The sequence below is a fragment of the Nannospalax galili genome, unplaced genomic scaffold (assembly GCF_000622305.1).
Source record: "Nannospalax galili isolate Female #2095 unplaced genomic scaffold, S.galili_v1.0 scaffold39, whole genome shotgun sequence".
NCBI lineage: Eukaryota > Metazoa > Chordata > Mammalia > Rodentia > Spalacidae > Nannospalax > Nannospalax galili.
The window spans coordinates 884052-896063 of NW_008346683.1; the positions used below are offsets into that span (position 1 = coordinate 884052).

Sequence of the window (12012 nt, forward strand, 5' to 3'; positions counted from 1 at the left end):
CTGTCAGATGATGCCATTTATTATTTCACACTGAAGTTAGAAACCAAGGCTACAAGTCCTGTTAAATACCTCCCACCCCACCCCTCAAAAGACACCCAACGCTGTTAGAAAAAAACAGAACACAACAAAATACCACCGTTCGGGTGGAACCGGTAACGACAAAAATAAGACAGAAACACAATACAGAACATCTCTGCACATTATAAAGGAGGCCATGACACTGGATGCTGCCAACCGAGGGCACTGGGGCTCAGGACAGCAACCGAAGCTGGCCATGGATTCTGGGCTCTGCTGCAGGAACTGGGGCTGCTGGTTTGAAAGTTCATGATGTGCTTTCAGTGGATGAACACGCACCAAACATCTCTCTCCATTTCCGGAGAGAGAAGGGCATAAGGAGAGGATAGGAGTCTCGAAAGTTTCATGGCCCATGAGAAGAGAGGTGAAGTCCCCTCTCCAGAGAAAAGGCCCTTCATTGGACACAGTTCACCGCCCCTGGGCGTCAGCACATTTGCATTCACATAGCATAAATCCCCACAGCCACTGTTGCCACCAGAAAGCTGAGCGTGAGGACCCATCGGAGGAGGGGTGCTTGGGACAGGTTAGTGCTGAGCTGGAGTTTCCCTCTGGGTGTCTCTGCAAGGGTGGGGGGGTCTGAAAGAGAAAGACAAGCAAGGTCAAACACACACGGCCTGGGGTCTCTGGCATCACAAATATACAGAGATGAGGGGGCTCAGCCTCTGTGAAGGCTGGGATTCTGCTAGAACACGGTTATCCCTCCCACACACAAACCACTGCTTGAAGTCCTTCAAGGCCAGGAGCTCACTTCCTCTCTAAGCTGCCCACTCTTCCATGCTCAGCTAAGCCACACCCTACCAGGTAGCCAATTCTATCAGCACTGGTGCTGGTGACAGGGTCCAGCGGGGAAAGCCTCTTTAGCGTGGCACTGAACAAGACGGCGACACATCATGTGCCCTGCTGATCCTCTCTTCTGCTACTTGTTCCCTATGACACATTCTATCCCTGGGGTGACAGGCTCAGGGAGAGCACATTTTGTGTTGCTATTTGGTCTCTTTCAAAGAATCCAGAAGTTTTCATTAACAGCTGCAGCTGCACCAAAGGGAGGAGGTGACACACAAGATCCAGTAATTACGTCTTTTTAGTGTTGCCTGGAGGGTCAGTACTGGAAATGGGTTTCCAGAATCCCTGCACCATATGGGCCTGCTTGGAGCCTTTAGTAGGTCTAACAATGTAAACACTTATAGTCCCAGCTATTTGGTAGACTGCTTGTGTCTGGTGTTTAAGGTCAGCCTGGGCAACATAGCATGAGCTTTTTTTTTTTTTTTTTTCCAATATTTTATGTATTATTTTTATTTTATGTGTATTAGTGTTATGCCTGCATGTAGGTAAGTGCACCCATGTCGTGCAATGCCGTTGGAGGACAGAAGAGGCTGTCAGATCCCCTGGGACTTGAGTTATAGACAGTTGTTAGTTGCCATGTGGATGCCAGGATTCGAACCCAGGTCTTTTGCAAGAACAGTCAGTGTTCTTAACTGCTGAGCCATCTCTCCAGCCCCTGTGATGATGTCTTTTTAAGAGAGTAAATGAAGGGGGGGTTGCCAATGACTTCCGAGGGATTTCTGTGTACCTCTGACGTAAGGAACAAACTAAACCCAACCTCTCCTGATTTCTCAGTGTGGGGAAACTGAGATAAAGACAAGCCTGACAACTCACTAGTCACACACTGCTGGCTGACCCTGGGCCCTTGTTTGCACCTTTTTTTTTTTGGCTTTTTGAGTCCACATCTCACTTGACAGCCCTAGCTGGCCTGCAACTCACTATGTAGACTCAAGAGATCCACCTGCCTTTGCCTCCCAAGTGCTGGGATAAAAGGTGTGCACCACCACCTTAGTCCTAATTCAAAATATTCAGAAGACACCAAAGAAGAAGCTCGGGACACAGGAAGCTAGGCCACATCCCCTCCAAGAGAGCCAGCGGGAGAACCCTCACCTTGCACCCTGCTGCCAGCCCGCTGGCGAAGCCCCTCCATCTCTGAAGGGCTCTGATCCTGGTGCTCCTTTGTCAGCAGCCTCTGCAGCTCCTCAAACAGCTGGAAAACAAGACATACTGCCATGTTAGTTATGAGACTCGCTGCTGGTCCCAGCTAAAGGCAGGGCTTGAAGTGCATTACAAAATACTCTGAAAATGACACGATCTTAAGAAAACGTACACACCCAGCTATGAGATGATGTGATGGGTTCATTCGGCCCCCCTGCCTGCATTTCCCCAACGCTGCCCATAACGCCACCCGGTCCCCACCAGAAACAGCTGTCCTGAATCTAGAGTTCGCTGTCAGTCTTAATGACCTTATTTGTATCCCTATGTAAAGAACTATTTGCCTGCTCTGAAATCATAAAGTGTGTGTATGGTGGCTATGCAGCCTGAAGCCTCCTGTCTCCTCAGCGGCACATTAGCAAGCTCACCCTTCATAAGGGGTGTGTCACAGTGTTTACTAGCCTGCTTTTGCAGGTGAGGAACCCACAGCTCCTGAGGGAGAAGGGCTTTGAGACTGACCAGCAGTCAGGATGGAAAGCCAGCTCTCAACTGAGCCCGTGTCCAAACTCATTCTTTCCACCAAACCCTCAGAAGGACAAAGATAAGTCTAGCAGCGGTTGGATTTGGGGGAATTGAAAGGACACTACTTTGTAGCCATGCCTGTGGGCCTTTCTAGCTCCACCCAGGAATGTATCCTTCAGGGACTTGCTGAAGGGACCTTCCTTCCCCCTCTGATGCCTCTGTGGCTGGTGGAGAGTCCCTGGGAGGCAGAAGCCACATGCCCAACTCCTGAAAACTTTACAGCCCCAACCTGGCTATGCACAAGTGCACTCACACCTCATCTGCAACTACGCTGCTGTCCCAGGATGCCACCACTATGATGGTCACTCCCACAAAATAACAGCAGCTGACATCACAGGGCTCACCCTATGCCTAATCCTCCTGCGAGGACTTCACTGTTACCAATCTTCTCTCACGCCTTGAAGATGGGTGCGATTACTACCCCTAGTTTGCAGAGGAAGAACTTGAGGAACAGGGAGATAAGAGATTTATTTGCCCAAGTTACCAACTAGTAAGCAGTAGAACAGGCTGCTAGTCCTGAATCCCTGCACTTAGCCATGACCCTGGAACCTTCCCTCAATGACAGGAGTGTGGCTTACAGGAACAGCAGGGCTCACCTCAATGTTGAGCAGAAACGCAGTCTTAGCCTCCTCTATCACCCTGTGCTTGACTTCCGGTGTCATTTCCAGAGTGTTCATGCGTGCACGGTAGAGCTGCTTGAACTTGGTGGGGCTTTCGATGTTGGGGAAGGTGAAGAAGGCCAGGCCCTCACCGGAGCTGGGCAGGTTCAGGGCCTTCTGTGCAATCTTCTTCAGGACCTGGCCCCCGGAGAGGTCTCCCAGGTAACGGGTGTATGCATGGGCCACCAGCAGCTCAGGATGTTTGTGTCCCACCTCGTGGAGGCGCCTCGCGTAATGCTGTGTGGCTGAAGTGTAGGGGATAGTGTTCTGCCAGCGGGGCCCGTACCAGAAGGCCATGTCCTGCTCCAGAGCAGCCTTGCGGTGCAGCTCCTCAGGGAAGTAGAGGGGCGCGTAGACTGGGTTCTGCTTGTTGCGCTCAATCTCCTCCTCCAGGGCCACGTAGACATGATACAAGGAGGCCATCACCAGCTGAAACCAGAATCAGCCTGTCAAGCCCCTGAAGACCCCCACTGTCTATGTTCCACACTGCCTTGCACTCCCTTCCACCCACAGTCGCCAAATTCACTGAGCACTCATCCTAAAATTCTTCTACCCATTGAGTACAACACATGGCCTCACCTAAAGATCCTCTTCCCATTTTACAAAGAAAATGAAGGCTCAGAAGGGCTAGGAGATGTGAGGCTGTACAGCTAAGTAAAAAATAGGTAAGTCACCACGAAGGCTCTTCAGGGAGCCATGAAGGCTCTAAAGGCAGGACAGAACCCAGAGAAACTGCTCCAAGGTCTGGGTAAGGTGACTTCTTGCAGAGTACTGTGTCCTTGGTGGCTGCGTAGTAACCTTGCCACCTTCGGGGGCTGAGCTGGACACACCTCACTTGGGAAACTCCTGTTACGCTTAACACTTAGCTGGAGTTCAGGGAGGATGAGGTTAAGAAGGATGGGCTGAGATTTCTAAGCAACTTCTGAGCCAGGAAACCTGGTATAAAAGAGCTAGGAGTTTTGCGTACAGGAGACCCATCCCTAACCTCAGCTCAGCTGTGTGAACGTGAGTGAAGACACTTGCCCTCTCTGGCCTCAGCTTCCCAACCTAGAGCAGGAGATGGACCTAGGTTTGCGTGATTCTACAGGTCAAACTTCAGATCCCTCCTCTACCTAAGGAGACAATCCAGCCATGTGCTATGCGGGCTAGTGTGAGGGTCAGAGAGGCATTTTAAGCAAAGCTCAGGTACAGCCTGGCAAACACTGCCTCCAGAGACATGAACCTGGGTTGCCTCAGTGGCTGGAGCTCACTTTGAATTCTATGGCTTACAGGCAGGATCTAAAGCCTAAAGTGCCTGGGTCGGCACATTCCAGCTCTCTGCTCCCGTTGCCCCAGTGAAATTATAGGAACTGGGCTTGTGTCCACAAGACACAACTAGGGCCCCCGACCTGTAAGCAAGACCTCCCCTGGCTGAGGCCTAGCTCATCAAGTGGGGCTTGGGGAGGGTAGAAGTGCAAAGAAGACAGTTAGGAGGGTGGGACCCAGATCCTCCCCCTTCCCCACGGCTCTGGCCAACCTGAAGCTGCCTTTCCTGACACTGGAACACCCAACACCTAGCTGGTTCTTTGCTGGATGTTTCCCCTCTGTTGGTATCAATTTCACAACTGTGCCAGGAGTTGACAAAATCAAACACTACTCTGTACACTGAGTGTTTAAGAAAGCCCTGCTGTAGACACCCCATTTCTCAGATGAGAACAAAGCTCAGGAGGTTAGATGAGGTAGCTCAGTCTCACAGGACAGGGTGCTGCAGCCTTTAAGAAATACTTCCTCTTGCCTTCAGAGGCAAATTAGAATTGGGTCAGAAGAGTTGGGAGTGGTGGCACACGCCTGTGGTCCCAGGACTCAGAAACCTGAGGCAGGAGGACTGACAGTTCCCACCTCATGAGACCCTGTCCAATAATCCCAGAGCTGGGAGTGTGGGATAGTGGCAGAGAACCTGCCCAGCCTGTGCAAGGCCCTGCGTTCCATTCCAGTAGCAGAAAAAGAACTAGGTCAGGAGCACAAACTCTGAAATTAGGCCATCTTTGTTTGATTTGGTCTTTTCAACTGAAGGTTGTATGGCCTCTTAACCTTTGAGTCTTTCCCTCTTCTTCTCAGGGTCAGGGCTAAGTATATAGAGTGATCAACAAAGAGATGGTACAGTTGACAGCACAGCCTGAGCTCCTCCATCAACATTACAGAGCAGGCTGTGAACTCACTGTATGACCTTAAGTAAGTCTTCTTTCCTCTCAAAGCTTCGGTGTTAAGGTTAGTAAGATGATTTCCTTGGACAAGCCCTCAGCATCCCTGGCCCTAACCTCCCATTAAACCATTGGCTTGAGGCTAGGGCACACCTACTACACTCTCCCACCAGGCCGCATACCTTAAAGCCTTCCCGGGTCACCTGGCCCTTCTGAAAGTTCCTCATGAACTCAGCATTCTCTGCCTGGGTATGCACCTCCTTGGTGGCCTCCTTCAAGGCCTCAGACAAGTCCTGGGACATGCTGCAGAGGAAGGGGAAAGGGTTAATGAGGGACAACCACCAGTGGTTGTCCCCAAGTTAAGCCCAGGATTCCAGGACCTCGCCTTCTCAGACTGGACCTGTAAAATAGGTCCAGGCTCCAATCTGGGGCAAGCCATGGTCCCACCTGTGCAAACAATCAGCAGTCCTTCTTAAGTACTATAGGATGCAGTCCCCCAAAACACTAGGGAAATATCTACTCTCATTATTCCTGATCCCAGGGAGGAAAACTCATACCAGTCCAAGAACCACATTCAAGGGTGAATGCTTTGATGAACCTTTAGACCCAAAGGGTCAGATACAAATCTCATGACCACTCCTCACCCCATGTTATAAAAGTATCTGTATTAGGCAGTATGTATGAAAAATTCTGCGTGACTTAAAGAATCCTGCCTGTTATCCCAACTATTGGGGCGGCTAAGGCAGGTAGACTGAGAGATCCAGGCCAGCCTGGGGGCAATTGACAAGACTTTGCCTCCTATAAATTATCCTCTGATCTCTAGTCACAGCCCGCCCCTCCCTGCCACAACAAATAAACAAAATGTAGTAAAAAATTTTAAAAAGACTAACAGGGCCAGGTGTGGTGGCCCATGCCTGTAGTCCCAGCACTTGGGAGGCAGAGGCTGGTGGATCTCTGTGAGCTCAAGGCCAGCCTGGTCTAAATAGTAACTTCCAAGCCAGCTGGGGCTACAGGGAAACCCTGTTTCAAAAAGACCCCCGCCCCCAAAGGACTAACAAGGCTGGAGAAATGGCTCAGAGGTTAAGAGCACCTGCTGCTCTAGCAGTGGACCCAGATACTACTGTTCCCAGCACCCACATGACAGCTAACTGTAACTCCAGTTCCAGGGGATCTGACTCCTTCCTCTGGCCTCTGTAGACACTACATACACGTAGTATACATATCATGCAGGCGAAAAACTCATACACATAAAATACATATAAAAATAAAAATATTTTTAAGCTGGGTGTGGTGGCACATGCCTTTAATCCCAGCACTTGGGAGGCAGAAGCAGGTGGATTTGTGAGTTGGAGGCCAGCCTGGTCTACATTGTGAGTTCCAGGACAGCTGGGGCTACAAGGAGACCCTGTCTCAAGAAGACCAAATATATATATATATTTAAAGTTTAGTAAATAATAAGACTAGCTTTGTAAAAGAACAGAGGAATGAAGAAGTAGTCCCTTTCTGGGAGCGTTTTTGCTGTGTCCCCCTCACACAATTATCACTTCCCGGCCCTGCAGCCCTCCAGAGCCTGCTCCCGACCTGTCCAAATTCTTGGGAGAAACCGCCAGCCCCCAGCCTTAGAGACGGACAGAGCACCATCCAAACCCCAGCTCAGACATCTGCTCTCTGGGCAGCACAAGCCCACTGCCTCCCCGGCCTCGCAGTTGCTCTATGAACTGCACAGCCAAGGTCCCGTCCAGCCCCGGGCTGCCCAACAAGTGAGCACCCCCAGCCACCAGGAGAGCCCGGGACCGCGCCGTGTGCCCTCGAACCTGGCTTTCCGGGGACACTCCCATCCGGCCACCCCCGGGCGCCGGGGATGTACATCGCCTTCTCTCCCTCCTAGTGCCCACGGCTACAGGTGGGCAGGGCGGTAGCCTATCCCCGGACCGCGAAGCCCCCGATTCCCGGGCGGGACAGAGGATGCTGGGTGGCCCTACTTCCCGTCCCCATGCTGCGGCTTGCCTTGTGGGCTGTGGACACTCCATCGCGGGGCTGGGCTAGCTCAGGCTGCCTCTGCTTGTGCTGGGCTGCGGGCTGGCTGAAGAAGCCTGGCTGTGTCCGGTTCTGCTCTGCGGGTGTCGGGGAGCTGCCCCGCCAGCCTTTTAAGCTCCGGGTAGGTCACGTGGCAGCCGCCCAGCTGAGCCCGCGTTCCCGCGGGGTGTTGCAACACCCCGCCTTCCAGGCGTGGGCCGGCCTGGCCTGCCTGCGGGAGGGGTGGGGGGAGGAAGTCATATGACCCTGGCAAACAAAGCAGGGCTATGGGACGTTTAAAGAAAAAAAAAAAAAAGCGGAAATCTTAGCTGCCTTTGGGCTCTAGGCATGATTTTTGTCCTTTCCAGAGCCCTCTACTTAGTGACTGGAGGCAGCCCCCAGGAATCTGGAAGGTTCCAGAACTAGGAGACAGTACTTGTCATCAAGAGGCTGACTGGCCACTGCAGGGACTGATCTGCCTGAGCCCTAGGTCGGGCCTGGGGCCTCAGAACCCTGAGGACTGCCTACCTCCTCACCGCCTCTAAATGTACACTCAGATGCCTGTGGAGACTTAACTGTTTCCATCGCTCATCCCTCCACTCTTCCTTGTTTTACAGATGGGGAAACTGAGGCTGAGAGATGATGTGTACTACCCAGGACCACACACAGAGCACCATCCTGTCAACTGAGAAGCTCTCTTAGCACTGAGTCCACACCGAACCATGATGACCTGTTGCTTGGAACAGACACCCAAGGCACATTGCTCTGATGCCTTTCTAATCCCAGATGCCTACTGGGGTTGAGCAGGGCAGGACCTCACCATTTACCTACTGAATTCTGAATGAGGTAGACCCCTCAAGGCCGGACAGGGAACACACAAAGGGCCTGGCTGGTTCCTGAAAGCCCCTTTCCTATGCTGCACTTCCCGTTTTTCTGTACAAGGTGACTTTTGCTAATGAATTCTTGCCCTTGTCCAGGAGGGAAGGAGAGTCACAGACCAGAGACCAGCTGTCTAGAGTGGATTCCCAAACCTGGGAGAATGGGATGGTGGATTCTCACCCACTTGAGCCCAGGAGTCTGTGGTGCTTGGTAAAGTGTGTTATCACTTTGGCTGTGCTAAGCAGTAACAACAGAATCTCAGCTTACAGCAACTGGAGTCCTCCTGCATGCAGACATAGCCCTTGCAGCCAACTCCATTCACCCTCACAAGAAAGCCACTGAAATGATACAGGTTCTAGCATGGCTTTACAAATGAGGAAACTGAGGCAGAGTTTAAGATAAAGTGTGAACTCAGCGTGGCAGGAAGATGTCCACACTCCCTGGAAAGCAGGTGGCATGTCTTCTGCCTGAGAACAGCAGTGTAGACAGGATTAGTGGCTATACCCACAGCCAACCACTAGGTATCCTGGAAGGGACCATCCTTCCCCCAGGTGGTGTGAAAAGCAAAGGGTCAGGGCCTTGTCCACTCTGTTTTGTGACTGCCCAGGGCTGGACCTTGCCTGGCAGGCGGCAGTCAGTTAATAAGGACTGCAACAATGAGTCAGCCACACAAGGGCTCTTGCTGGAAGCAGGATGCTCTTGTTTAGCTGTCATGTCACTAGACTGCCAGAAAAGGCTGGGACCAAGTAGTCACAAACTGCAATCCCAGCCAACCTTTGTGGAGCTCTCGCTCTGCATAGAAGCCATCTGATCCTGACAGCGGCCCACAAGATTGTTCAATCACCGTTTTTGTCTCTATTTTCTCTACTCTGTTCCAATAAGGAACAGAAAAGTCAAGGAATTTCCTTACATCGCACAGCTGTAGAGATGGTAAAGCCTGACTTCTAACCCTGGTAGTAGGAAGGCAGACCTCCCTCCTGCCCAGCACATTCTAAGCCCTTTCATAGAGGGTCCAGGAGTTTAGGTGGGAGAGAAAAGTCTGGAGGCCAAGAGCCCAGAAAATCAAGCCCGTGTGATCCATCCCCATCTTAACAAGGGGAGCAGAGAAATCCAAAGAAGGAGGCACTGATCCAGGCTGTGCCATTAGACACAGCCTTCACTGACACGGAGTTCCTGACTTCCAGCCCTGTCCCATTCCCCAGGAGGACAGATATAGGTAGAGAGATTACACAGAGGCGGCCAGACCAAGCTGTCCTGGTTCCATTCTACCCTCTGCCTCTGTGCTGAGCTATGGTCTGTGCCCATGCTGACTCAGCTCCCCAACTTCCCTTGCCTGACACAACCAAAGGATCCATATTGTTCTCCTTCCTTCTGCTATGACTGGGTGAATATCCATTCCTCAAAGATGTCTACACCCTGACCCAGGACCTGGGACAGTTGCAGATGTCAGTGACTAAGGAGGTGGTGACTGTCCTGGATCATCCCTGTGAGCCCTGGGTTATCACAAAGGGCCCAGTGGGTCCAGATTCAAGAGGTGATGGATGAGGGAAGAGAAGGACAGAGGGGAACAGGAAGGCGTCCTGCCACCTGTGGAAACGGAGGATGCAGCCCCAAGCCAAGGTACACAGGCAAACTCAAGAATCTAGAAAGACGGAGACCCTGTAGTCCAGGAGTACCTGGTCCTCTACATCCAGAGCCATCTCCCAGGCTCCCATGGTGAATTTCAGTATAGTAAAGAACTAAGAAGAGGAGTCAGGGTAACTCCAAAGCTTTGGGTCCCGCAATTAGGAAGATGGAATTGTCACTCTCCTGCAACTGGGAGGTATGGGGGAAAACAGCAGCAGCTCTGGGGTAGGCATGTCTGTTTGGAGGTGTTTTCCACAGGGCTTTGAAAACAATGTGCACATTTAGAACTAAGCAAGAGGCTTCTACCCTTTTTTAGAAGTTTCACTTCCTCCTGCCTGGGGTTAAAGCTGCCCTTTCACCAAGCACCCAGAGAGAGGCTGCGGAAACCGTGACTCAGCAAAATCTGCCTTCCCTTTGTGTGCAGTCCCCCCTCCCAACCATGACACAGCAGAAACGCAGCTGCCTGTGATGTGGAAATAGCGACTCAGCATTCCCCAGGGGCCGCAGTACAGCAGTGGTTTGGGCTCTGCTTCCAAGCTGCTAACTGTGAAAAACAAAGTCCAGACCACAGTGGGGGGGGGATGGGGGGAGCGGGGAGCTGGGGTCCTTTGTGTGTGTGTGTGTGTGTGCGCGCGCGCGCACGCATCCTTTGCCCCAGCCAAATGACAGTAAGGGGATTAGAGACATTTGTCTGGGTATCCACAAGCAGGGGACCTCACTACATGCCCCATACAGACAAGGAGGGGACGGGTCCCCATCCTGAAAGGTAAAGGGCCCCAGTAGACATCTGCAGCCTACAAACCGACTGTGTAATTCAGCAAGGAGGAGAGCCCAAAGCATAAAGCAAATTCACAATTTGACTCCAGGACACTGAATCCTGGTGGCAGGAGCTTCCATAAGATGGACGCCCTGTGACAGGAAGGCGGATGTGTGTTAGCCACACATGTAGGGGCAGAAGAGCATTCCTCATGAAAGAGTGGCCCAAAGCAGTAAGTCTGGACAAACAATTAACCTGCTGCTCAGCAAGCAACACTGTGGAGTCCAGAGTCCACAGGAGTGTGTGGACAGCCCACCAGAATGTCTTCCCTCTCCTTATTTTTAGCTTCTCCTCCTCCTGCCCTCTGGCTTCACAGAGAAGGCAACAGAGGAGGCTGCCCACTCCTGGTCAGCATCCTTCACTCATTCCCAGCTGCCCTCGGGGCACAGTTCAGGGTCTTTATCCTGGCGCACTTGGCCCTCTGAGATCTGGCCCAGCTCACCTATCTGGCAGAGAGAGCTTACCTCATTCATTCCCCCATACCAAGCATGCTAGTCTCAAAGCAGCCTGAACCAGCAAGTCCTCTATCTGTCCCAGCCTTTGCTAGCCTCTTCTTCTCTTGCCTCTTGCAGGCTGTTAGCTTTGAACTCAGCCCAGAGCAGGGTGTGGGGGTGCACGCCTGTAATTCCAGTACTTGGGAGGTGGAGGCAGGAAGAACAGACACCAATGACATATGAGTTTCTACCTATATACCTAGTGGGTATAGGAAAAGATGTAATGAAATGCAGTTCAGACCACAGTGGGTGTAGACTCATTAGAAAGACTAAAATAAAAAATAAGACAGACTATTCCTACTGCTATTGATGTTTGGAGCAACTGAAACTGAAGGTGGGACTATATATACTGCAGGTGAACAGATTGTCACCTCAATATGTGCTGTGTCAACAGAGGATTATTTTTAGCTGATGATAAGAGCTCCCCCAAAGCTCTGTGCCCTTTCCTCCCCCATCTGCCCCAGAGCAGGCTTAGAATCATCATGGTGTAGAAAATACTAGATCCTTCCCACTCCAGAGAGAGCCTCTAAATAGCAAACCTTGCTAAATTATCCCTTATCATCCATTAATTTCAAATACATATATGTACATATATATATTTGTTGAGACAAGTTGTTTTTTTTTTTTTGTTTTTTGAGACAGGGTCTCCCTAGAGCCTCAGCTGACCTGGAACTCACTAGGTAGACCAGGTTGGCCTTGAACTCATA

At 51.4% G+C, this 12012-nt stretch overlaps 1 protein-coding gene across 1 annotated transcript; it reads right to left on the reverse strand.

Annotated features, from left to right (window-relative positions):
* On the reverse strand, positions 1–7633 carry Hmox1 (heme oxygenase 1). Its single transcript, XM_008843091.3, has 5 exons — positions 7481–7633; positions 5656–5776; positions 3231–3722; positions 2008–2107; positions 1–651 (listed from the first exon to the last, which is right to left on the reverse strand). The coding sequence occupies exons 1-5, from the start codon at positions 7501–7503 to the stop codon at positions 515–517; spliced, it is 873 nt and encodes a 290-aa protein (XP_008841313.1). The 5' UTR covers positions 7504–7633; the 3' UTR covers positions 1–514.
* Between the last annotated feature and the right edge of the window lie 4379 nt (positions 7634–12012).